Source organism: Dryobates pubescens, chromosome 21, assembly GCF_014839835.1.
Source record: "Dryobates pubescens isolate bDryPub1 chromosome 21, bDryPub1.pri, whole genome shotgun sequence".
NCBI classification, from domain to species: domain Eukaryota; kingdom Metazoa; phylum Chordata; class Aves; order Piciformes; family Picidae; genus Dryobates; species Dryobates pubescens.
This window is the reverse complement of record NC_071632.1, coordinates 16,178,020-16,204,719: the sequence shown is the minus strand read 5'-3', so window position 1 is coordinate 16,204,719 and position 26,700 is coordinate 16,178,020. Positions and strand designations below refer to the sequence as shown.

The window sequence follows — 26,700 nt, the reverse complement described above, 5'->3', positions numbered from 1 at the left end:
AATGTCTGTTGCTTCTGTGAGCTGACACTGTTGTTTATGTTTTGTTCACAGCTGCGAGTCTTCAAATTGGCAAAGTCCTGGCCGACCTTAAATACGCTCATTAAAATCATTGGTAACTCCGTGGGTGCCCTTGGTAACCTCACTCTTGTGCTGGCAATCATCGTCTTCATTTTTGCCGTGGTGGGAATGCAGCTGTTTGGGAAAAGCTACTTGGACAATGTGAAGAAGATAAGCACAACTGGCAATTTGCCACGGTGGCACATGAACGATTTCTTCCACTCCTTCCTCATCATCTTCCGAATTTTGTGTGGGGAGTGGATTGAGACCATGTGGGACTGCATGGAAGTAGCTGGGCAGCCGCTGTGCCTTCTCGTCTTCTTGTTGGTCATGGTGATTGGAAACCTGGTGGTGAGTTCTCAAGGTGTATTTTTGGTCCTTTGGTGGGGGTGTGCAAATGTACCACTGGTTTTTAATCCAGAAATGGCAAATGGCACAGTGCTCCATGGCTTTAGTTGAATGAACTGAGTTGTCACCCACAGAAAGTTGTTCTTATCCCAAGCACAAAATTGCTGGCACTGGCTTACTCATTAGGAACTGTTTTACTGGGTTTTGCAGAACAACAGGTAGTGTTTTACTAGAAGCACATGGGCTGGTTATAATGATTTTATTTCTTTATCCCTTCATGGGGCTGAAGGGATTCCACATCTTTTTTCTATACAGGAGTGAATGTCACCTGAACTGTCACTGTATCAAGAGATATTCTTACTTCCCTTCAGTTTTTGATCCAGAACACCTGAACCAAGGAATGCTAATACAGTATCTTTGAGTGGAGTTTCAAGTGTCTTTAGCCTGCATGTTCTAGGAAGCTGCAGGTTGTGTTTACAGTAGTGTCTCTTGCTCACTTGCTTTTTTAACAGACTATCCCATAAGCCCACCTTACATAAACCCTGAACCTATTAAGACTGAATTGTATTTCCCTGTTGACATCTTACAAAGCGCTTTGCTAGCTTGCAGTCATTGTGGAAACGTTTTGTCTCTTCAGCTCACAGAGCATCTTTGACATCGTGGCTCTAATGGGCTTAGTGTTTGTGTAGTGAGGTGTTTAATAGTAGATGCTGCTATAAGACAATGTTGGCTTTTACTCCCAACTGCTTTTAGTGGTTGTTTTGCTTTGCAGTAAACCAGAGCACGTTGTTTTGTTTACATTCATTTGTATTTCAATAATTTTGTGTGGAAAATATTGATTACAAAAGCAAGTTACATCTTGGAGGGCTCAAAAGCTTAAACTATGGTTACTTTTTTGGGGGGTGGGAGGCATTTTTGCATTTACTCTGCCACTTTCTGAGTACCTTAGCTTTTTTTCCTACCCCTTACTTCCTCTTTCTATAGATTTTTCTTTAAACAAAATGTGATCATTTTTGGGGGGGGAGTTGGGGAAAATTACTGCTTTTTCTTCATATCATTTGGGGAGGCTTAGCTTGAGATCCAGAGGGTTAATCTTCTCCTGCCATTAAGCTATAGATTCAATGTAAAATAATGAAACTTGCAAATAATATGTGGTAAATTCTGGGGGAAATGTTAACATCTGAAATATTCATGGATTATTGAAAGATGTGAATTTGCACCATCTGATACCATTAGATATTAATACCAATGTGCATAAGTTCTGTTAAATATAAAATCTGATTCAGCAGAGATTGCACTGCCATTATCTACATATATTTAGTGCTCAAAAAAACCATACTGTTCCAGATGTAAAATCAGATATTGAAAAACTGTCAGCATGGGTAAACTGAAGTTACTGATCAGCTGAAAGCAAAACCATCAACTTCATCTTTTTCAGTTTACAGTTAGAATAGAATAGAATTAACCAGGTTGGAAGAGATCATCAAGTCCAACCTATCATCCAACACCTAATCCACTAAATCTGGCACCAAGCACCCCATCCACTCTCTTCCTAAACACCTCCAGCGATGGTGACTCCATCTCCCTGGGCAACCCATTCCAATGGCCAGTCACTCTCTCTGTGAAGAACTTCTTCCTAACATCCAGCCTAAACCTCCCCTGACACAGCTTGATACTGTGTCTTCTTGTTCTGGTGCTGGTTGACTGGGAGAAGAGACCAATCCCCACCTGGCTACAACCTCCCTTCAGGTAGTTGTAGAAAGCAATAAGGTCTCCCCTGAGCCTCCTCTTCTCCAGGCTAAGCAACCCCAGCTCCCTCAGCCTCTCCTCATAGGGCTTGTGCTCCAAACCCCTCCCCAGCTTTGTTGCCCTTCTCTGGACACATTCCAGCAAGTCAACATCTTTCCTAAACTGAGTAGCTCAGAACTGGACATAGGACTTAAGGTGTGGCCTAACCAGTGCTGAGTACAGGGGCAGAATGACTTCCCTACTGCTGCTGGCCACACTATTCCTGATCCAGGCCAGGATGCCATTGGCCTTCTTGGCCACCTGAGCCAAGAAGTTCTGTAAGCATGCAGCAAGGACTAGTAAATAGGAATTATTATTGTCTGTAGATCACTCAAAAGAAAAAAAAAAGAATGATTCATGGGTGTGAAAAGATCTACAGATTCCAAATCATGAGGCTCATCCTGCATCAACTCTGTCAGAGATTTCATGATGTTTATTAGTAGGTAGAGAAGAGGTCCTCTTACTCCTGTGGCATCAGCAAAATCCCTCCTTTCTCCAGTGAGAGTGGATTGAATTTAAAAGTTCACCTATTTGCTGAGCATCACCAGACCCCAACATTCTGGTAGCCAAAAAAGAACCATGAGCCCTTTAAAAGAACACTCAAGTGCTAAATCTGTGTAACTGTAAAGTGCTTAATCTGTAACTGTTGTAATCAGTTCCAGCAAAGTTTTTCTTTTAGCTTGATGAGTTCCTTATTTCTCCTCCGAGTTTCAAGAGTCAGTTCTGACAAGAAGAATGTTTTCCTGAGGTTTCACCTCATTTGGACCCTGAGCACTTAGTCTGTGAAGACAAGGAGGAAATCATACCTTTTAGCCAGTGTAGCAGATCTGCACATTGATCTAGATTAAATACTTGTATCTGTCACATCTGCCAGTGTCTGTATACTGCTGCTGTCAGATGGTGGTTGTAGAGTCGGGGAAACTGCTTTGGAAGGTACAGCTAAATCAGGCAGGTAATAAAATAGTTTCTCTCTCATTTGTAAGAAAAAGCTTCTGAAACTGCAAACAGAATACTTATGCTTACTGTTAAGTTTTGTAGATGGCTTAACGTATTTCCTACACGTGTGCACGTTAGTGAGGTTAATAAGGAAAATCGCCAAGACAGGAATTATTAAGAAGATGTCAGGGAATTTGGGTAGTGAGGCAGTCCCCAGTGACCCCTGCTCTGGTGGGTCAGCCAGTGTGAGAGTTGAGTGTGACACCAGCCACTTCTCGTAATGGGTGCATGAATAAAACTGACACTTCAATCAGAGATAGAGCAACCTTCCAACCTCATCATGTGTGCATGATGCAAGCTGGCCAAGCCACCCTTTTATTCTTACAGTGGACACCCAGATGAAGCTTGTTTTTTACCAGCTTCTCCTGAAATGACACCAAGTGAAGGGCAACTCAACACAGAATAGAAATGCACTCAACTGTCATTGCTCATGCTCTGATATGGCTATGTATGATGTAGGAGGAAGTTCTTCATGGAAGGAGTGATTCACCATTGGAATGGGCTGCCCAGGGAGGTGGTGGAGTCACCATCACTGGAGGTGTTTAGGAAGAGACTGTATGGGGTGCTTGGTGCCATGGTTTAGTTGATTAGATAGTGTTGGATGTTATGTTGGACTCGATCTCAAAGGTCTCTTCTAACCTGGTTAACTCTATTCTATTCTAGAGGGCACACAAAAAGCATCAGTTAGGGTTGACCTAAGCTAACAGCTGCAGTACATTAACTCACCTGCAGAACTGAGTTTCTGGACTGCTGTTGTCTCACCTCTGCCTGATTTACATCCCCTAGTACTTCCATCCACCACCATTCTCCAGTCCACTACAAGTTGCTAATTCACTGCCGCATTTCCATGATGGACTTTCCCTTCCTGGAGTCACAAGCATGCCAAGATGTAAAGTCTGTAACCAGGGAAGTCTTACCTTCAGAATTTTCCTGAAAGGTGAACTCTAAGGCAGAAAGTGCTCTTTTAGGATCAATCCTAAGCTTGTTTAATTTCGGGGGATTTTTTTGGTCTACTGTCCATGGAAATGCTATTCCCTCAGAAAATTATTAATGACACTTTCTGAGAACACAAAGACAGGAAGCACCACCAGTTTCAGGCTGTCCTATAGGAAGAATTACATAACCATTATCATTGAATTAATGTGTGATGCGTGGAATTATGAAATACAAAGTTTAAGGTCATGCACTCAGCCCTGTTTAAGAATTTATGTTATGACCAATTGGCTTACCGACAGAGAGGGTTTGAGAGGATAATAAAAGTATACATATCAGTCACTGTGGGCATCTAGTCAGATCTGGCTAATGGAGTCTGTGAAATCATAAAATATCTTACCCCAAAAGACATCTAAAATACATCAGATTAAACAGACCCTGAAAGTACCTGCTTCTGTCCCTGAAGTCTTGGGAGGCAAACTCAGCTGTAGATACCCTCCTGTACATATCACTCTGGCTGACTGAGCCAGTATGATGTACCAATGTACAAATACATTGCACCCATTAAGAAAGTAAATGAGATTCTAATACATATCAGGAGAGGTAATTAGAGAGGAGACAGTATGAATGCTGTTGTGCAGCGATATGCAATACTGGGTATGCAGTATACCCCATTACTGACTGATGGTTAACAAAGATTAAGTACTACTGGGAAAAGCATTGTATGGGAATATGAAATTGATGAGGGAAGTGCAGAGCTAGGCATGGGAGAACAGTTTGAGTGATAGAATGCTGCTCATTTCAAAACAAAGGAGTACAAATCATTATTTCTGTATAAAACCTCTTCCTAGAATTAATTACTGAATATTACTTCATGATCACCACAATCTCTGTAAGGAACATAACAGTGGAGTGTGTGTGGCCACTTTTGTAGGAGAACTGGTAGACAGCCCTGTGGGCATCCATCATCTGGCTGACTGTGCACGAGTGTCACAAGCAAGGGACTATTCCCAGCTGGAAGTCTGTGGTCAGTGCAGGGTAAGAAGTTGTTTTATCATATGGAGCAACATGATCTTTTGCATTTATCTTCAGTGCCAAAAAATGTTCCTGGGAACATTTAATTTATTAGTGTGGAAGTAGCCAGAAAGTCCTGTCTCACCCAATACTGATACCTCTCCATCACTGCAAATTTCTTAGCAGATCACAGCCAGGCTTGAAAGAGGTTTATGGTGATGTGTCAGATTTTCTCTTTGTTTAAATGGAGTGCCTATAGAAAACTATGGCTGTCCCTTGTGGTAAAATCACAAGTAATAGCAAAATAGCTAGGCTTCTAACAGGCCTAAGTAGAAGTGGCTTACAATTTTACATTTCAAGAGCTCAGACAGCCAAAGCATATTAAGATAGGCAAAGAAGGTCTTCATATGAGACTTGTATTTCTGCCTGACATGATGGAACTGTCACAGAGGGAGGCTACATCAAGACTCTGACACTTTAAGAGACATGAAGCATTACACCAGGGGGGTCCAAGACCACAGAACTTTTACAAGGTGGTTAAGGATTTTTTTTACCCCCAAAGGAATGAAACCTCATTCATTAAGAGTTCTTGTGCCAATAAATGAATGAAAATGGAACAGTGATGACATATGATTGCACTTTTGCAGCTCTCTCCTTATTTTCTTTTCAAATTATGTGCAAATCTAGAACTACCAGGCCCCATTTTCATGGGTTTTTACTGTCTGTCCCTAGAGAAATGTACAACTCAAGAGCTGAAATGAGATTTGCTGCCCTGAATCAAGTAATTATTTTTTGCATTTAATGACAAACACGCTCTTATTCATGGAGGCCACTGAAGACATCCACTTTGTGAATAGAGGTTAATATCCTTGGAGGGAAATGTAGTATTTGTATTGCATCTGATGATTAATATAAATTAAGTGGAGTTTTAAAATATCTTGTGGCTTGTAATTGAAAACACTAGGTTAGATTTGCTGTCTGGATATAAAGCAACTTTGGGAAAAAGGTATTAAAAACCCAAGTTAAAATATTTTAGGTTTCATTTTTTAACTTTAAAGCCCCAGGAGAGGTCTGAGTCCTCCCATATTGTAACTTGTACTTCTGCCATCAAGCAGATACTCTCCTTGGGGCCCACTGGTTCCTCTTCTTTTACAGTGTAAGGAAGAAGGAGTAAGATACAGCCATATAAAGCTGGGGAAGATGCAACTATATAAAGCTGGGGAAGATGCAACTGTATAAAGCTGGGGAAGAGCAGTGTTTTGCAATGAAAGGAGTGTCCACAGGAGAATCAAAACAGATGTTCAGGATGTCTCAAGTTTTGCATGTGTGCTGCCTTCCCTCTGCATGCCTGTGTTTCTGTCCTGGATGCTGCTGTTCCCCTTATCTGCTCTTTCAGCAGCTTTCAACATGCTGTAGACATGCATTTGTGTTTTGGTTAAATCAGTTGAGAAGGCCACTAGACAAACAGGCGAGAATAGGCATGTCAGTAACAGTCAGCATCAGGGCACACAAAATCTGCAAAGCAGGAAGTGGAGTGTGTGTGGAGTGCTTTAGAGGAGGAAGACTCATCAGGAAGCTGCAGGAGCCATAACGAGAATGAGGGGAATACTGGAGATGGAGGCTGGAGCGTTAGAGAATCCAGAAGAAGCTAGGAAGCCCAAATGATTATTAGCAAGAAATATAAGTGTCATTTGAGTCTGTCTCATCAGCTTGGACACTTATATAAGTGAGACAAATTTTCATGCTGGAGTCACATGCAGCTTTGCAGAATAGCAGCCCAGAACACAGCAATAACCATATTTGGGGACACAACAAAAATAAACTGAAAACAACTGTCAGCAAGTTACCATCATTTTTACTTCTATTGATGTATGCTTATAGCTGGCAGCAGGTACATGTAGTGTCATACTGGAGAGTTCAAACCTCAGAGGAAAGTAGCTAAACCCCAGCACGTGTCCTAGCTTCTGCCTTCATACTTCTAATGCCAGCTACATGTATAGTCCACATGTCCCAAAGCAATTTTTGCTGTTCCCCGTTATCCATCTTTTCTTGAGCAGTGTCTGGGAAGCAGCTATTGAGCAAACATCCAGCTATTTCTACTTAAGTATTAAACATTCTCAAGAATAGTAAAAGATCCAACAGTGATTCATGATACAATGAATCAAAGAGATAAATTCTGACACCAGCCATCAATCAGTCCCGTTGCTTCTGATGAATCCTAGCGGAGATGGAAAGCTTGCATCCTCATAGGGGTTATTTTAAAGACAAACATTGTGCCTACAACTCCAGGCTTTAGCAATTGTATGATTTATTAGTGTCCATATAAGTATAACTTGTTTTATTGAGTAGATACATCCCACATTCATGTGTAACACCTGAAGATGGTGCTAAAAAGTCTGGGGAAATTAACCTTAGGATATTTGTGATGGACCATCAAAGACTGTTGGTCTTCCAAAATGCCATTGAATGGTAGATTAAGCTGAGTCCATTCAAAGCTGGGAGGTATAGGGCTGCTTTGTCCAAGAAATGTGAGGGAAATGCATCTGAGAATAGATGGGGGGAGAAACTACTCTGAAAATCTACTCCTGAAAAGTAATCTGCTTCCTTCTGTCACTCTAGATTTATGAGTTTCTATGTCCTGCCACAGGCTCAGTTGTTTCTTCTGAAGAGTTGAGTCTTGGCACTTGGTGTCTAAATCTAAGCACATCTTATATTAGGGGACAGGTGTGTTCAGTTCCTGTTTTCAAGGTATTATATGGTGTTCATATTGAATATGTACTAAAATATGCCCATTTTTTCCCAGCAACATCCCTCCATAGAAAGGTAGATCCCATTAAATACAAATAGCCAACATTCTAATAAAAGTTGGTGTACAGAACAGGAGCAAGATTTTGCTCCTAATGCAGTTCAAAGGAGGCTGAAGCAAAAACTGGACTCTTCATAAGGAATTAATTCAATTACCAATTCCCCAAGTAAATAATCCAAACCAGATTCATTGGTGGGCTGTGATAGATAGGGGCATTTGGTGCAGATTTTCATCACTAGAATCCTAACTATTGCTTCTTGATTATAAATGATTCACTGGGATTCATCAGAGAGGAATCAAATCTAGTAATAACACTAGTGCCCTCCCATAGGTATGTATATGAGGGAACATGAAGCTATCTCCCATTAACCTTTATAGGTGTAAGGCAGCTTGGTAATATGGAGGAGGAGGAATGCTAATACATTAGTTCCATCAGCCTGCCCCTTGGAAACCATCTTTATGGCTTTTGTTCTAACTGTGTTTCCAAGTCAGAGAGACTTCTCCACAATTATTACTTAAGCATTGACTCCGCTACATGAACTGCTGGCAAGATGGGTTATTTTTAATAGGATCCACCACATCTATGTCCAAATACATAGTTCATTTGTGGAGGTGATGCTAGTCAGTTGTTTGCTGAGGTTTGGCTGTCAAGATTTGGAGTCTGGGGATTGAAGAGGAGCTGAGTTTTCAGGAATCAGTAGGGTAAAATACTACTTTTTATCCTACGTCTCTCTTTGGTTAACAGTGTAAGCAGAGTTTTGTCAGTGGCTAAGTTCTTGCCAATAGCTGGGTGCCTTATTAAAAGTCTAGAAGACATTTGGTCAAATTTAGTTGGACAAGAGTGTGCAAAGGTAGGTACAACTAAATGTGTCTCTCTTCATTAATGTCACTGTATGAGTTGTCCCTGGATGTCGTTGAAAGGGTAATGACAACAGAACTCTTCCTAGTGTGTGCTGAGGGAAGGGCAAGGTTTTAATGTTAAAATAGACCAGGTGGCACAAATTTAATACATTGTTTGTTGCTCCTAAACATCTTATACTTTTGTTTAAAAAAAACCCTAAACATGTCAGTTAAAAAGGTGAATTTTCCCCATCACAACTAAGCAATGAGCAGTTCATTCTAACAGTTGCCTCTAGAAATAGCTTGTTAAAAGGGATACATGGGGGGGAAACTCAGCTAGTCATGACAAGCTTAACTTTCTATAGAGGTGTATGATGTTTAAGCAACTCAGATTTACCTTTTCCATGTACAGTGCATATTCATATCTGCATTTCTTCACCACATATGTGGCAACATGGTGTGTGGTTTCCTGAGACAATATGCCAAAGGATACATTTGGAAATTAAATGTAGTGCACAGGGCCTTTTGGGTCTTACTATCTAGTAAGAAGTTTCTTCCGTCAAATATGTCCTGCCTTTGGTCTCCTGCTACCAGCCCACTTTTCCTCTGGATCCTGAAAGTCAGCTTGGCCCACTCAAACTCTTCTAAATCCAGTAAAACCACTGGCCCACATTTGAGGAGGAGAATCTCCAACAGATGTTGACCTGCTCCTCTTTCAACTTTGCTTTGGCTTTCTGCCTTTCATGATATCTTCTACAAACTCATCTCCTCACGTATCTCCACTTCACCCTTCCCGGTGCACAAGCGAGTTCCAAGTCTCAGTCCTATTTAAAATTCTTGTCAGGATTTTAATGCAAAAGAGGTTGGTTGGTTTTTTTGTTGTTGTTGTTTTTTAAGAAGCCAATCTTTGTACAGAGGCTCTGCTTTCTCTGTCTCATAGTGACATTTTCTTGTCAAAGCCCATATTCAGTGATCTTAGGGTTTGTATTGAGGAATACTTGATATTCTTCATGCTGAATTTTCATGGCAATGAAAAGAGACACTTAGATCTTTTCTTTGAGGATGGATATTTTTCAAGCAGCTCTACTCTCAGTTTGTCCTACTTCCCTTCTGTTGCTGCTTCCTCCCCTTCACCAGTTCCCTTCTCTTTCTGGCCCTCCTCTTGGATTCTCATTTGTTGCAACTAGAGAACTCAGAGAGCTCTCATGCTTCCTCTGCTGCAAACTCCTTTTATATGTGTAATTCTTTCAGTAGTGTTTCTGTGTCCTTTCTCCTCCTCACACATTTAGATATGGCATCCCATTTCTAGGAGGTTCATCAAGGGCAAAATGCCTGCTAAAGTCTCTCTCTGTGTAGATAACACAGGAAGGTGGCTGGATCTATGAATTGGCAAGGACATGAACACAATGAGTGTTCCTCTTCTGGGTTATCACATTCCAGGGCCACCCTGTCCCAGCCAGTGCCTGGGCATTCTGGGCTTAGCCCTGGCTGGAAACAGAAACCACAAAGAAATCCTGCCTGGAGGAAGAGCAAGAAACAGAGGTCAGCTGCCTACCCTCAGGGATGAAGAACAGGTCTTGTCTTGTCTCTGTTTACTACTGCAGATACAATTTTTAGATCATAAAGTGGACTAGCTGCCTATCTCTCATTTCCTTTCTTCTGTTTAGCAGACCAGCAGTGCACATAAACTCCTAAAAATGCTCTCTCTTCTGGACAACTTACACTGTGGTGTGTTAAGGTCATGGACCCCCAAGGTATCTAGGAACAATTCGGTTTCCACATTACACCACCAACATTCTCATTTGTTTCCCCACTTTTATGTCTGTGTTATACTAAAGAAGATTTCAAGGAACCCCAGTTGAATACAATTACTGAAGTAATTTTCCAGTTTCTACATCAGCAAAATACCCTTGGATTCTCTGTTAGAAGAATTCTGTCAAAGACAAGGTCACCATGCCTGTAAAGAGGAGTTTGCTTTGATCATGTGGTTGAGTATAGAGTTGATTTGAAGGATGCTGGTAACCAGTCCTCTACTAAGTGCTTTTCTCATTTTCCAGTGATGCCTCCCTGCAAAACACAGCTCCTATAGACATATACTGCAGGAAGAAAGGGCATCCACCTCATAACCTTTCCTGCAAAAGAACAAGGATATTTCCCTGGGGCTGAGGAAGCAGTTAGAAACCTACAGAAGTAGTCACAGCTAAGCCAGAGAGTAAAGAGAACAGGCTGCTGACTTGGAACGCTATGGGCACCAGGAGGTAGAGGTAGATGGCAGAGGAAATGGGTCACTTTTTAGAACAGCTCTGACATGTGCGTGGCAGCACCTCCTGCCTTGCAGATGTAAGTGGCTCTCATTTCAGAAATGTAACTGGTACCACTGCTGGTTAACCCTCCTGCTCTGTTTCTTTAATGAAATGTAAGGTTTTGTGTGGCTTTTGTCTCGTTGGTATTCTCCAGCAGAGGTCTGTGAAAGCTGCAAGCCCAGCCATGTGAAGGCAGAAGGTTTCATACTGTGCGAGATTTCTAGTAGAAATCTATTTTGTAGCTGTTGTGAAAGAAGCCCTCCTGGCTGTCAGACAGCTCTCTCACTCTGTTCTGTCCTCCCTGGAGTCTGCACTTGCAAAATGCAAAAAAACCCCAAAAAACCAGAACCTTCTTAAACCTCCCAAATTGACTAAATAGGTAACCTTTTCACACTGCACTTAATAGGAAAGTGTGATTCCTTGATGGAACCCAAATTACAATATCAAACCTGGGAAATGGCTTAGAAAGTGACATTTTAAAAGGAATTATTCATCCCTTCCCTGTTAACAAAAAAAAAAAAGGGGGGGGGGGGGGGGGGAGGAAGGGAGGGAGGGAGAAAGCTGATATTAATTGTTTCTTGCTCATTGTTTTAACTTTCAAGTCTCTAGGCTTCCCCTCATTGATTTTGCTTTGGTGTAGTGTATTGGCTGGAGGGAAGTCATTACTTACTGCAGCCATTATCAGTAGGTTTCTTTCACTGTTTTTCTGTTTCCAGGATATTATTTTTTTATCATTTTGTTTCTCTATGGCTTACCTTTCCCAATATTTTCTGCCAAGTGTGAATAGGAAGTACCTCTTTCTCTTGATCTCCAGTCTTGGCAACCTAAGAGACACAGTGGCCAGTGCAAAACTTAGCACAATCTTTGGTCACAAGTGGGTGTCCCCCTCACAGGAGCAATCTAGGATTTGAATTTTAAAGGGATGTCTCAAGGGATCCCACTCTGCATTGACTGGGAGCTCTCTTCCAGATGAGCTAAGCCATGCAGTGTTAGGGCTGGTGTGTTCTCCAGGTAAAACTTCAGAAATTAGGGTGTTTTGTTAATTGTGTCTAGTCACTGTATAAACAAATTCATAGAGAAGCTGATGAGATGGTGTTTGCATACAAGTGGTGAGAATACTCCAGGGATGATGCAGATGTCTCACCTGTCATCACTCCTTCAGGGAGCAGCAATAGCAAAGGCTCTCAAGTGTGTAGAGTCAGTCCAAGCCTGTGCAGTCCATCTTCCTCTCTAATTGTCTTGACATCCTCATCACCATGACAGCTAAACACTTTTGTTGACTTAGCACAAAGGTAATTGTCTCCTGGCTTGTAATCAATAAACTTTCCATAGTTTCCCTAATGCTTTTAGGATATGTTGAGCCTTTAGCATTGTGACTACAGCTGTATTGCTGGGAGAGGTTTGCAACTGGACTTGTCTGAAAGCACGTTCTGTCTGTCTAGACAGTTGTTTGAGAAGTCCACAGCAGCTCTGATAGAGCTCTTGCTACGCTGGTGAATTAGTGTTGTTTTTGATATCTGATGAAAAACCTGCAGGAACATGTTTGGTTTTATGCTGGGGCTTTAGTAATGGAAAGAATTTATGTGCCTGCACTCACCACCCCACCCTCCTCTTTCGTACAGGGCTTGAAGACTAAGATTTTCAGGTGAGGAAGCACTTGTTTTCCAAAGACTCAGGTTTTGATACTTCTGAGGGCCTTACTTTCAGAAACTACTGAAAAAAAAAAAAAAAGAACAAATAAAGAAAAATAAAATTTTATTTCAGTAGTTTTTGACCAGCACTTGAAACAGTACAGTTTGTGTGCATGTGGATAACAAATGAGTAAGACTTGGCAATGTGAGTGATCTACCAGGTTGTGGCGGTGTCACAGTCTCAGGTCTGTGTTTCAGAGTGAGCAGGACATAGGCTTCTCCTTCTGCATGCTTTTGGGGTGCTGCAGAGGCTGAGGAGGCGGTGGCTAGTGGCTGGTCTTTGCAGGACAGGAGCTGAGGAGGCACCAACCTCCCCTCCCAGTTCAGCCTCCCTCTCTGAAGAGGCATTTTCATTGTGTGGTCCAGTGTGTAAGACTGGCAGCAAGAACAATGCTGACACGGTGCCCTTTGACTGCACCCCCTCAGTAGGGTGTACCCATGCCAAGTCTGACATCCCCCAGTGCCAGTGCAGCTTTATAGCTCCACAGAAAACAGGGAGGGGTAAATGGGAGCTTAAAATGACCTCAAAACATTCTTAGGCGACACAAAGGTGCTGTGAGGTGTAACTAATGAGCTTAATCTACCCTTCCATTACTCAAGGAGATTTACTCCTGTTTAAAGTGGTGAGAACAGCAGAGCAGAATCTGCCCCATTAATTATGCATACACCTTTAAACTCTGAAGTGAGAAACAGGGTGACCATGCACACACCATCCAACGTGGTTGAGCACAACAGCCTCCATCACTTCTCTGCTCTGTACAACAGGCTGCTCAAGAGACCACTGAAACTGGGGGGAAACATCATGTCAATATTCCAAGTGGGCAACAGTCAGCAAGACTCCTAGCCTTATGGTAAATAGCACAAATGGCTTGGGGGAGAACATTCACCTCACCAGTTAGCAGGTAGCAGACAGATAGAGCTGTATTAGCCACCATAGTTATTGTTCACAGTCAATGGAGAGAAAAGGCACTTTGACTCCTTCATTTCACAGAATCATACAATGGTTTGGGTTGAAAGGGACCTTTAAAAGTCATCTAATCCAACCCCCCTGCAGGGAGCAGGGACATCTACTAGGTTAAGATGTTCAGAACCCCATCCAACCTGAACTGGAATGTTTCCAGGAATGGGGCTTCTACTACCTCTTTGGGCATCCTGTTCCATTTTATCTCACCTCTGCAGCCTTCAGTTCTAGGAGGGGACACTTTTGGCTAAAGCCAGATCCAGACTGGATCTAGCCTGTCTATAAAGAGAAACAAACATGTTAGCTTGGGGATAAAACAGACCTTGTTCTCTTCTTTCTGAGGGAAAATGGAAATTATGCATGAGAAATCACTGAACTTTCCACCACCTTTGTATTTGCATGTGAGAGAATTATTCCTACTATATTACTTCAAATTTTTTCTTTCCAGTAGAGAACATCTACTGTCATTACCATCATAAACTACTTCAGGGATTTTACATGTGAAATAAGGTGAATCTTGTGCATTGTTTTATTAAATGTCATTATATTTAAACAGACAAATCAGTTACTTTATCAAACAGATTAACATGAGTTGATAAGACAAAAATCCCTCTGCATTGAACTGGTACTATAATGCCCCACAAACATCTCATCTGCAGCTGCTAGCCTGTCTTGCAGGATCAAACAGAGTCCACTTGGGCAGCTATATGACTTCAAGGCAGGAAATCCACATCCATATTTTCCTAGCTGATCTCAGGCTAGAAACATGGAGATCAATCCATGTTCACTCCCACCTGTCCCTGGCCACAAGGACCTCATGCCATACTTGTGGTATCATGATCATTTTGACAGTGAGAAACTAAGATATCACAAGAATGGGATTATGAGATTGACCACAGGATAAAGAGAAACTGGGCTGGGAGGATATAAGCCTCTTATCCAAGCACAAATAGCTGAAATAATAGAAAAGGGAATATAGAAAATAACTGATCATGTAAATTGCTTTTTTGCAGGAGTACTCTCTCAGTAAACTTTGCCCTGGGATGAAAATGTTGTACAAAGGATTGGAAAATATATTTCCAAGGAAAGAAATAATCCTCCAATAGTAGGGAGATGGACTAGCTGACCTATTATGCATTTCTCTGTCTTAAATTTAGATCTCACACTTCCTTGACACAGTGAAAGCCCCTTTATGAGCAGAGTTTTTTGCAGCTTCATGAATTTTGCTACAGTAAACAACATAAAATAACTGGTACATGGTATATTAGGTTTGCTAGATTTCATCTAGGGCTCCAAAGAGAAAACTGCATCTTTCCCATCTGTACTAGCCAAGAAACAGTGCATATGTCCACTGCCATAGGAAAAGAAACATGAAGGAAGAAAATCAGTTTCTTCCAATGCTCAGAGAATATCTGAAGAGCTTCTTGCTGGTTTCTTTCTAACAGACACTGCTAGAGAAGTGAGTGTATGCATCCTGTTTTATCCACACAAAAAAAGAGTGTTAGAGGAACAGTTAATGATCCTGGCAGGTACCTGTGTGGGCCTTTCTATGCACCTGAGTGACAGCAGCTACAATGTTCTGCCACAAGGATACAGCTTGTTTTAACTGCTTGCTTTCTTGCTTGACAGAATTCTCTAACGGGGTATGAATTCTGCTCTGGACCTTGTAGTTATAGAAAAGAAACTGCTTCTCTGGTTCCTAGGAGATTCCTCCTCGACAGGGAAGCACCCTCAGGTGATGTAGGTCCCTTGTAGCTGCCCTCAACCATGTTTCCTATCCTCCACCTTCTGCAGACGTGAGGACAGTACACCTTTACCCTTGTGGGAAGGGTCCTCAGGGAGGCACCTGATGTGAGTCTGGATGAACTGATTGTGTGACTGGAATCACTAGCTTTGGAAAAGCATTAAAGGTAGAAAAGCCTATGAAAGCTACTGTATTGTCATTAGGTAAATGCTGAACATCATTGTGCTGGAGGAGTTGGAGTTTCTGTGACTGCAGCAAAGATGTTGACTTGCTGGAATATGTCCAGAGAAGGGCAACAAAGCTGGAGAGGGTTTTGGAGCACAAGGGGTTTGGAGAGGCTGAGGGAGCTGGGGTTGCTTAGCCTGGAGAAGAGGAGGCTCAGGACAAACCTTATTGCTGTCTACAACTACCTGAAGGGAGGCTGTAGACAGACAGGGGCTGGTCTCTTTTCCCAGGCAACCAGCACCAGAACAAGAGGACACAGTCTCAAGCTGCACCAGGGAAGGTTCAGACTGGATGTTAGGAGGAAATTCTACACAGAGAGAGTGATTGCCCATTGGAATGGGCTTCCTGGGGAGGTGGTGGAGTCACCATCATTGGAGGTGTTTAGGAGGAGACCAGATGGGGTGCTTGGTGCCATGGTTTAGTTGATTGTGTGGTGTTGGATGATAGGTTGGACTTGATGATCTTGAAGGTCTCTTCCAACCTGGTCTGGCCTATTCTGTTCTGTTCTGTTCTGTTCTGTTCTGTTCTGTTCTATTCTATTCTATTCTATTCTATTCTATTCTGTTCTGTTCTGTTCTGTTCTGTTCTGTTCTGTTCTATTCTATTCTATTCTATTCTATTCTGTTCTGTTCTGTTCTGTTCTATTCTATTCTATTCTGTTCTGTTCTATTCTATTCTATTCTATTCTATTCTATTCTATTCTATTCTATTCTATTCCTAATCTCAAAGACCAAAGGAGTGACCTGCCTTCACAGTCTGGCTGCTGAGTGTCACCGGAAAGCAGATTTGGGTTTCGAGAGGATTCGTAGGGACGTGCAAATCCGCCGCTGCTTTTTTGAAAACCGAATTAGTCTTTAGTTTGCTTTCACTTAAACTGAAAGCACTGCGTTAGCAACCAGGAGGACTGGATATTATTAGTAACCTTTTACAGGAAATGTGGTGTGTCATGGGTTGAGCATGTATTTTTCTGGAAAAAAAAAAAATGCAATGTACAGTGAAATGGGGGTAGGGGGGGGAAGTAAGTAAACATAAAGTGCTTATACAGCAGTTCATGCTATTTGAATGCCCAGCAAGAGAACTCTGAGGTTACCTGCTCACAAAGGAAGGAGGGAATGATATTTGAGATTTATTTTTGGCTAAAAGCATGAAGTGCAAATAGCTCTTTGTGCAAAATGTCAGCTGCATTTCTGGGAAGCAAATAACATTGCCTTAATAATCCACGGTAAATAACAACACTAAGAATGTTGCCACTTATTATATACACCTGCAGGTGTATCTGGATAAACTTATGTAACTGCAGTTTGACATCCAAAATAAACAAGGCTTTTGAAACAGGTATTCTGTGAACACCAGAATTAATGAAGTATAGGATGAAATTCAGCTTCAAATAAGATAATCTGGCTGCCAGCATGGGGGTGTTAGTGTATGGAGGTGTCTGAGCTACCACTACGTTCTGCAGAGATCTAGAGCTTCATTCAGTTTTGTCTAGCACCACTGGGGAAACTGTAAGGTATCCACCCCAACCCCTAACTAGACACAGGTCTCCTATAATGGTCTCTCCTATTGCCCAGTTGCCTCAGGATAACTTGGACATGCTGGGGTCATATTGGCAGATGCATGCAGTCCTAACATGTTCACCTGTTTCTTGTCACGGACTGTCATCTATGTAATTCATTTCTATTGACTGAAATGGGGCTGAGGTGCTCCATTAGGCCATCAAGCTTTGGTGTCTGAGTCTGGAGGCAGCTGCCATCCTTGAAGAGTGATTCAGTTCCCACCAGTCTCTTGCCTGCTGGATGATGCCTCCAGCTATCATCCAACTTCATGCCCTGGTTGGATGATAGCTGGCAGTTTAGGAGGACACATCTCAAATAAAAGTTAATATCTCTGTTAAGGTAACTGAATTGAACCTATGAAGTCCAGAAAATGTTTATTCTGGATTTCTTTATTTCCTGCCTTCCTTTAGCTGTTTCCATGCCCCTACGTTGCCTCTGGGAAGGAGACACATCCTATGGCTTGTTCCAAGCTCTGTCTGCACTGGTGACCTGGCCAGTGTCTCCTCTCTACACACATGCTTATTTTCAGAACACTTAGTGCAAAGTGTTTATCTGGGAGACCCCATCTTTCTGTCAAACCTGGTTCAAAATGGCTAAAATGATTCTAGCAGTGACTCTTTTCACTGATAGCCAGTATTCTGGTTTGCAACTGCCTATCAGGCAGCATCACTTGCAATGCCTCTGAGTGGGATGAGTGAAAAATTGATTTATACCAGGCAGCCACAATATTTAAGAGGGGATCCACACAAGCTGTCAGTGACACTCCAGTATGACAGACCAGCTAAGAAACAATTAGCTTTAATCTCACTTTACTTTAGAGCAGGGTAGTGCTGCCTTCAGCGGTAGTTTATTCAGTAGTTCATAATGGACATGGGCACCTGTTGTGCTACCAACTGCTTTCATTTATAATCACAGTGATTGCAAAGAGTGCTTCACAAACAGTACTGACAGGACACTTCAAATGCAGTGATTAAGGGCAGGTTTTCAAAATTCCAACTCATATACTCTGAGAAGAGGGAACAGCATGGAGGGATGATAGCAAAAGCTTGTGACTCTTTGGCATAGCCCAGTTTAATAGAAGTCCTTTTTGTACTGTTTATTTTGGTCTAGCAGACTTTATCAATTGGAATTACTATGAGGAAGGCAAAAGCCAGGGGACTTACAAAATTTCTGGTAGTATTAAGAGTTCACACAGAAAATATCTTCCCAAAGTCCATTTTATTACTAAAACAGCAGAAGTGCTGCAGCACTGATCGCTTGCTTACAGTGCCACAGAGCTGGAACCCACCCACCTTGTCCGGGCAATGGATGAGTTGGTACCAGGCAATTTGGTCCTAGTTTATTTTGGGTAAATATATTTTAACTGATACTGGTTTGAATCACCTTTGCCCTGTTCCCATGATCCCAGGCATCTACCTCTAATGTCAGCTTCTTGCCCTTGTCAGTCCAGCACAAAAGCTGCGATTCATTCCTTCTCAGACCGTGAGCAGGTGCAGTGTTTCATACACAGCAACTGGTGATCAGCCTCCAAGATGTATTACTGGGAATAAGCTTCTAGGAGAAGTTGGGTTTATTTATGGGATTTTTTTTTTATTGTTTTAAGGAGGGAAGAAAATAAAAAGATATTTACATCATCAAATATATCAACCCAATGTGTAACAAACAAAGACAGACGTTCTAAAGCTGCAGGAACAAGAGGAAGTCAACTTACCCTCTCCAGTTCACTTTGGATCTTCTCATACACCTCTGAAAACCTTCAAATATTTTTGTTTTGTTAGGGTTGGTTTTGTTGGTGGTTTTTTTACACTAATATCATCATTTCCAGGACCAAACCTGCTCAGATTTGACTGCATTAATCCTGCTTGTGATGTCTTGTTTTTGCCTGAAGGAAAAAAGGTTTTACAACTCTATGACCTCTTAGGTATTTATTTACAGTTCAAATAGATTTTCTTCATGGCCCAGGGGATATTTAAATCAATAGTATCTGTAAAATTACATACAAATGTGTGGAAATGTTTCCAAATGTACTCTTTGGCTTAAGTGCAATACATATTTATGTCATTATCATAGAATCATAAAATGTTTTGGGTTGGAAGGGACCTTTAAAGGTCATCTAATCCAACCTTCCTGCAGTGGGCAGGAACATCTAACTCCACCAAGTTTTTCAGAGCCCTGTCCAGACTGATCTTGAATGTTTCCAGGGATGGGTCTTCTACTACCTCTCTGGGCAACCTCTTCTAGTTTCACCACCCTCAGTGTAAAGTATTTCTTCCTGATATGTAGTCTAAATCTTCCCTCCTTTATTTTTAAACTATTGCCCTATATCTTACTGAAACAGGCCCTGCTAAAAAGACTGCCCACGATTTTCCTGTAGACCCATTTTAAATAATGAAAGGCCACAATGAAGTTTCCCTGGAATCTTCTCAAGGCTGAACAAGTCCAACTCTCTCTGCCCATCTTCACAGGAGAGGTGTTCCAGCCCTCTGATCATTTTTGTGGCCTGGACCTGCTCCAACAGGTTCATGTCTTTGTTGTGCTGAGGACTCCAGAAGTAGACAGAAGTGGGATCTCACCAAGGTGGAACAGAGGGTCCTCAACCTGTTGGCCATGCTTCTTGATGCAGCCTGGTGTACGGTTGGCCTTCTGGGTTGTGAGCACACATTGCTGGCTCACATCCAGGTTTTCATCCACCAGTGCCCTGAAGTCCTTCTCCACAGGGCTGTGCTCAATTCCTTCATCCTCAGCTTGTATTGACACTGTGGTTTACCCTGACCCATGTGCAGGACCTTGCCCTTGGTCTTGTTGAACCTCACAAACTTCTTGAGCTCATCCAGGTTCCTCTGTATTATATACTATGAAATATAAATAACAATATTCACACTAAATAAAACCCCAAAGAGTCCTGAAAACATTCTTCCTTTTGTCTTTTTCTACTTGTAAGCAGTACCTTTCTGGATGTGAGTTAGTGCTGTAATCAATGATTTTCTCCAAGGTGGAATACTGGCAATTACCCAAAATCCATTATACCACCACATAGAAGAATCTTTGCACTAGGTAGCTCTCAATGAAAAGTTTATCCTGTAATCTGCCTCTGAGGTTTTTGTCTGTGTGTTTTGGGAGGTTGGAGAGCGAAAGGAAATGTTACCTGGTGGTGTTGTCCATACTATACCTCTGCACCACAAATTAATGTGGTTTTAAATGTCTCCAGATCTCCTTTTCCTACTGAAACCACCTGTTGTTATAGGTAGTTCCAAGAACACTGGTGATGTTACAGTGGCACAGAGGAGATGAGACGAGACTCAGCTTTCATTCTCCCAAGACCAAGCATTCATCCTCCACATTTAGGAGTTATTGATTTCCTTTAACTTTCTTCATTTCAGGTGCTCAACCTGTTCCTTGCCTTGCTGCTAAGCTCTTTCAGCGCTGACAACCTCTCGGCACCAGATGAGGATGGGGAGATGAACAACCTGCAGCTTGCTTTTGCTCGGATCAACAGGGGCCTGCAGTATGTGAAACAGGCCACGTGGAATTTTTGCTGCCACGTCCTCCGGCACCCCAAGACAACAGCTGAAAAGAAGGCAATGATGAAGCTGGCTGCCCAGAATACAGGTGCCCTTAACAACTGCGTGAACAGCCACACGACTGCTGAGCTTGGCAAAGACATGGAGAATTACAAAGAGAACCACGCCGAGGATGGAATGAATAAAAATGGGGAGAAACACCTAGGAATTACAGATGATGATTTCATGACCAATCCTGACCTGTCCATTTGTGTTCCTATTGCTGTGGGAGAGTCAGACATTGAGGAGGAAGATGAGGAGCAGAGCACCTTCACAGAAATGGAGCAGGTAGGCAACTCAAATGTTTTCTAGTTGGCCTTTCTTCCCACCCATGATCTGGATCCATAGCTCATGATGCAAATGTCCTATGGCCTAATCCTGCCTTTGATATGTTGTTAACTTCAGAAGAAGTTACAGGCACATATCCAAGAGCAAAATTCAGTTTCCAACAAGAGGCATTCCCTTTCTTTGTATTCCTTTTGCTTGCCTAGATTAATTCTTCTAACAAGAGCAATTAAACCCTTTCTCACACAGGAGACTGTTCTTTTTTTTCCCTTTCAGCTGAATCATGGGAATGTTGCAGAACAAATCTTAGGTCATCTGACTACAACAGGGCATTTTCTCAGTGTGCAAAAATGGTCAATGGCTTGGTTTGAGTTGAGCAGCCAGAGTCGAGGGTCAAGTAGTAGAGGCTGATATAACAAGGCACCAGAGGAAGAGAGAAGATATGCAATCCTATATATTCAGGCAGGAAAAAATATTTGTTTGCCTGTTCTTTGGTGTGACATAGCAGATTTTCGTTTTCCCCAGAGTACTCAGTAATAAAGGCTGAAATTTTTTTGTGGTTTGAGATGTTGTGCACAGCAGAGAAGAAAAAACTTCATAGGAACACTTTTCTTTTCCTCCTTCCCCCCCTTTCTACCAGCTTTATCTCTTGGTTACATACACCATGTCTAGTTAATGTTTTCCAGACCCACCGTCCTTGATCCAGCATCCTCTGATGCCAGCTGAGACCTGTGGAGTTCAGCAGGCACTGGATCAAAGCTCCCGTTTCAGATCCAGCTGTCAGGAGGGATCCCAAATCTCTTGGTTGAAGGGAAGAACATTTTGAAGCAAAACTGTCCTTAGAGAAGGTCTGTCCTTAAAAAGCCCCAGTAAAGGACTCTGTGTCAGCAGGCAGGCACAAGTTGTCCGCTAAATGTTGGTTTCTGCTGCTCCACTGCAGAAATCTTTTCAGCATTAGCACATCTGCTCACCAGCAAGTTGTACACATTGATCATGCCTTTGGTGACATGACCAGCAAGGGGGTCAGCAAATTTATCATCAAGCCCCATTGTATAAATAGACACCAGGGTTACAAAAAGATAAAGGAACTCTGAGGTTTTTTGGTAAAGACTTTTAGGGACCTTTTGTATTTTTTAAGGAATGCATTTATTGAAGTGACCTGAGGATCAGTGTGGGTGGCATGGATGGTACCTACGTTTTACTGTGAAGCCCTTCTCTGTTTTCAGTGTTGTATTAGTTAAACCCACAAGCAGGGTATGCATCAGAAGCAAAATATGAGTATAGCAGATGGGTGTCTTAGTATCAACCAATCTGGAAATACTGATGGGTATAAATGTCTTTAATAATGTGTGAACATGTCTTATTCTGGAGGTTTGGGTTTGGTTTGGCCTTCTTTTTTGGCATTTGAAGATGATCTCACCTTTCTGTTACATCTGACACAATCCTAAAATCTCTCAGGATTTTTCCTTCACAGTGCAAGGCAGAAGTTTGCTGAAACTTTCCATGTAAGTGTCCATGATATCTGGAAATACGTGTGTGTCCATGCACACATGTGCTCATTGCTTCCCTCTCTTCCACATTCCACAAGAGGTGTTCACAACTGCAAGCAAAGCAGAGTTCAGGATTTTTTTTACATCTTATTGTATCTTAAAAGCATAGAAATGTGGGTTTCTATTTAGCTGCAAAATGTGTCCATGTAGGTGCTGGTGTCTGCATTAGAAGAAGAATCATAGAATAAACTTCATAGAATCATAGAATACCAGGTTGGAAGGGACCTCATCGGATCATTTGAATCTTAAAAGTCTCCAGTGTTGGGGACTCCACCACTTCTCATTATTCCAATGGCAAATTGTTCTCACTGTGAAAAATTTTCCCTCTTGTGTCCAATTGGCATATCCCCAGGAGTAACTTGTACCCACTATCCCTCACCTTTTCCATCTGACTCCTTGTAAAAAGGGTGCCATTTTGTGCTGTACAGCAGGTAAATGTGGAACTAAACCTTTGATGAGATCTACATGATGAGGGAGACAAGCAATGCAGAAGAGCAGGCATTTTAGTGAGATGGAACAGTCTGAATAGAAGCTGATTTAAAAATGTTAAGACAACTTCCTGAAATTGCCTCAATAATATTGAAACATTATCCTATGTAATGTAAACATTGAAGATGCAGGGAAAACCAGAAAAAGAAAAAGGTGACTGCAAAACCCAGCAGGAAGCAAAACCAAAACACTGTTTTTATCCTCTAGCTTTTAGTGGAGTTTCCAATAAACATTAGAGCAGCTTTGTCACATTACCACGAGATATTTGGGATGTGGTGAAATAATAATAGTTCACAGCTAGGGTGTGCATTAAATAGTAGGCATGGAGTTGAAAAAATGTATTAATTAGCTTTGTCACTAGTGTTTTCCAGGCTTTGACAAACAGCTGCTGCATGTCACTGCTATTCCCCTGTGCATAGCCCTGATCAATGGTTTGCAACCTTTGCCTTCAGGCCTGAGGGCTCCATTGATGAAAAGGTCCAAACAAGGAGCAAGTTCATATATCCAGCAAAAAAAAACTAATCGGATTTCTAGGGAGAAAAATGTGTGCATGCAAGAGGGCTGCAACTCAGAGACTCAAAATACATTGGCATAATAAATAAACAGAAATAGGAAGAAGCTCATAGGAAGAAGCAGAAATTATGATTGTGTGATGAGCTTTGCATTTGCTTTCCTGTAAAACCCTAAGAAATTTGCACAGCTGTAAATGTTTCCATAAGGAGCAGAGCCATGAGAAAGCAGATTCCAAATGATTTCAAGATCTGTCATTTTTAATGGGGCCCATTCCAAAGATGTATAATTTCTGGACTCACAAAAAAAACCTCTCTTGATCAACACACAGATGACTGCAGGAGAAATCGTCACACCTGGAAGTCAGTGTGAAATCCCAATTCTCTGGATATAGGGTTGTGGACATTACAGCATGTACCAAGGGCAGCCCTGTGGGACTCTGGGAAATAAACTTTATAGAATCATAGAATACCAGGTTGGAAGGGACCTCATCTGATCATTTGAATCTTAAAAGTCTCCAGTGTTGGGGACTCCACCACTTCTCATTATTCCAATGGCAAATTGTTCTCACTGTGAAAAATTTTTCCTCTTGTATCCAATTGGAATATCCCCAGCAATAACTTGTACCCACTATCCCTCACCTTTTCCATCTGACTCCTTGGAAAAAGGGTGTCTCCATCTCCTTTGTAACCACCCTTTAAATACTGGAACATGGTAATAAGGTCTCCTAAGCTTCCAGTTCTCAAGAGTGAACAAACCCAGTTGTCTCAACCTTTCCTCCAAAGGACTGCTTCCCAATCCTTTGATAATCTTTGTGGCCTTTCTCTGCACACTCTCCAGCCTGTCCATATCTTTTGTATACAGCAGGGACCAAAACTGAAGGCAATATTCTAAGTGTGGCCAAAAAAGTGCTGAGCAGAGTGGGATAATGACTTCTTTATATCTGCTGGTGATCTCCTTGTTGTTGCATCCCAGCATGCTGTTGGCTTTCTTTGCTGCAGCACTCACTCCCAGAATCTTTAATCCTGTGAGCTCTAACACCATGGGGGTCCTTTGCATCCTTCCCTCCAGGATGGCCACAGCAGAATTCATGAAGGAATGACAACATAAGCAAGAGCAAAATTTACATGATTGCACTGAACAGCACAATTACAGTGAAGTATATTTTTGCATGGAGGGCATCTTACAGCAATAAAACAAGAGCTACCAAGGATGCGCTAAGCATTCAAATCTATTCTAACTTTCCTCTAATTAGAATCCATATTTTTGCATATTTAAGTATTTTAGTATGCACAAAGAGAATGTGTATGTATATTTACTGCTCAGGAGAAGACAATGTACTCTGCTTCCCTTTAAAGTTCCCTGGAATTCAGCTGCACTTTGGCAACATTGCCAGTGCCTGCCTTCCTTTACATGCATGGAGATTTTGGTGCAAAAGCATGACAAAGAAGCCAAAAGGAAACTCATAAAAAAAAGGAATACTTGCATGTAGACCTCTCAAGTCCATGGCTAGGTAAACCTACAAATTCTTACACATCCTTTATGCTTTTTCTGTCAGCTGAAGATGATGAACAATATTCTGTTCATCATGGACTCACATCAATATGGACTCATCCATCATGATGGAGAGGCCAAAGAGTGGCTGGTCAGAGGCAGAGCCACAAAGTTGTTGACCCCACTGGAGTACTTTAGGATGATGATCAGCTCAGCCTACAGCTCCTCTACCAATGCTGGGCTCTTCCCATAATGTCATGAAACTACTCTGAGAAATGGGCCCCACAGTGTTGCACACAGCAGTTACAAATTTTGTGTGATGAGAAACCCTTCTGTGACTCCACATTTTTCTCTGAGTAACAGAAATGTCCACATTTAGATTTCAGCTGCCATTTCTATTATCAAAGCTTGCACTGGAGCAGCTCTTTTCCTGAAAGCTACCAATTTGTGGCAGTGTCATTGAGAGGGTTTTGGAGGAACGAGCCCACCTGATAAGCTTCTAAATCTCCTTTGATTACTGAGATGCAAGTGAGATGCTCTGCTGGCTTTGAGAGCCAGCAGACACATGCCTGTAGCCCACACATATGGTGAAAGGATCAGAAAGAAAAGCTGAGCAGTAGAAGCTAGTACAGGTGTGAGGCTGGCAGAAGAGGAGTGAGGCTGAGAAAGGATCACTTTAAACTTACTGTGTGACATGTGTTGATGATGGTTACTGTGACATTTAGCTTGTGTCTTTACCTAAGCCCTGCTCATAGTGCAGAGGAAGTGTCACCCTGTCAGTCTACAAGATGATATGTTTAGCCTCATCATGAGAACAAGAATAACTGCCTTCCATTTTTTTCTCTGCCTTGAAGATGTGTATTTTAACTATGGGTTGTCGTTGCAGGAAGACAGAATCACAGTAACATGCTGACTGCATCTTCAGGAGGCTCTTTTGGGTCCACATTTTGGCTTTCTAGATTATTATGTACATTCTTCTCTTGAACCTCCATAGCATGTCTTGTAATCACTTATAAAGACCATCTTTTCATATGTGATATCACCTTCCAGTCTCCTGAAGGAGTAAGAACCAGATTATGGGGAAAGATGATGGGACAATTCAGTGTGCACAGTCCAGTTCACCTGACACAGTGAACTCTACCAGAATTTACCTGAAATTGAATGTTTTGGACATGGAATCATAGAATCGTTAGAGTTGGAAGCGACCTTGAGGATCATCCAGTTCCATCCCCACTGTCATGGGCAGGGACCCTTCACACTGGATCAGAGGGGTTTGTACCATTTACATTAGATATGTAGGTCCAAAGCTTAAGTCCTGCTTTAGTATTGCTTAATCTTCAAGATGACTACAGCTGTCATCCAGAATGATGTTTGTCTTTTTCTCGGTGACATCACTTTGTGATTCAGGTGAATTCTGTAATTAATGGACTAAAGAGGTCATCAGAAGAGTAACGCTGGGTGTCCCTGAATCAGTCCTCAAAGTACAGTGTCCTGCACTTATTCTGTTGAACTCTGTCTCATTTCTATTACTCTAGACCCAGTGATGTCCC

The 26,700-nt window shown here is 41.9% G+C and overlaps 1 protein-coding gene across 1 annotated transcript in view; it reads left to right on the top strand.

Moving 5' to 3' along the window:
* LOC104297844 (sodium channel protein type 5 subunit alpha) overlaps positions 1–26,700 on the top strand; it is a 222,074-nt gene that overhangs the window by 127,948 nt on the left and 67,426 nt on the right. Inside the window, exons 17-18 of the mRNA XM_054171205.1 lie at positions 52–408; positions 20,643–21,110. Of these exons, the coding sequence (XP_054027180.1) occupies positions 52–408; positions 20,643–21,110 (825 nt within the window). The remainder of the gene's footprint in view (positions 1–51; positions 409–20,642; positions 21,111–26,700) is intronic.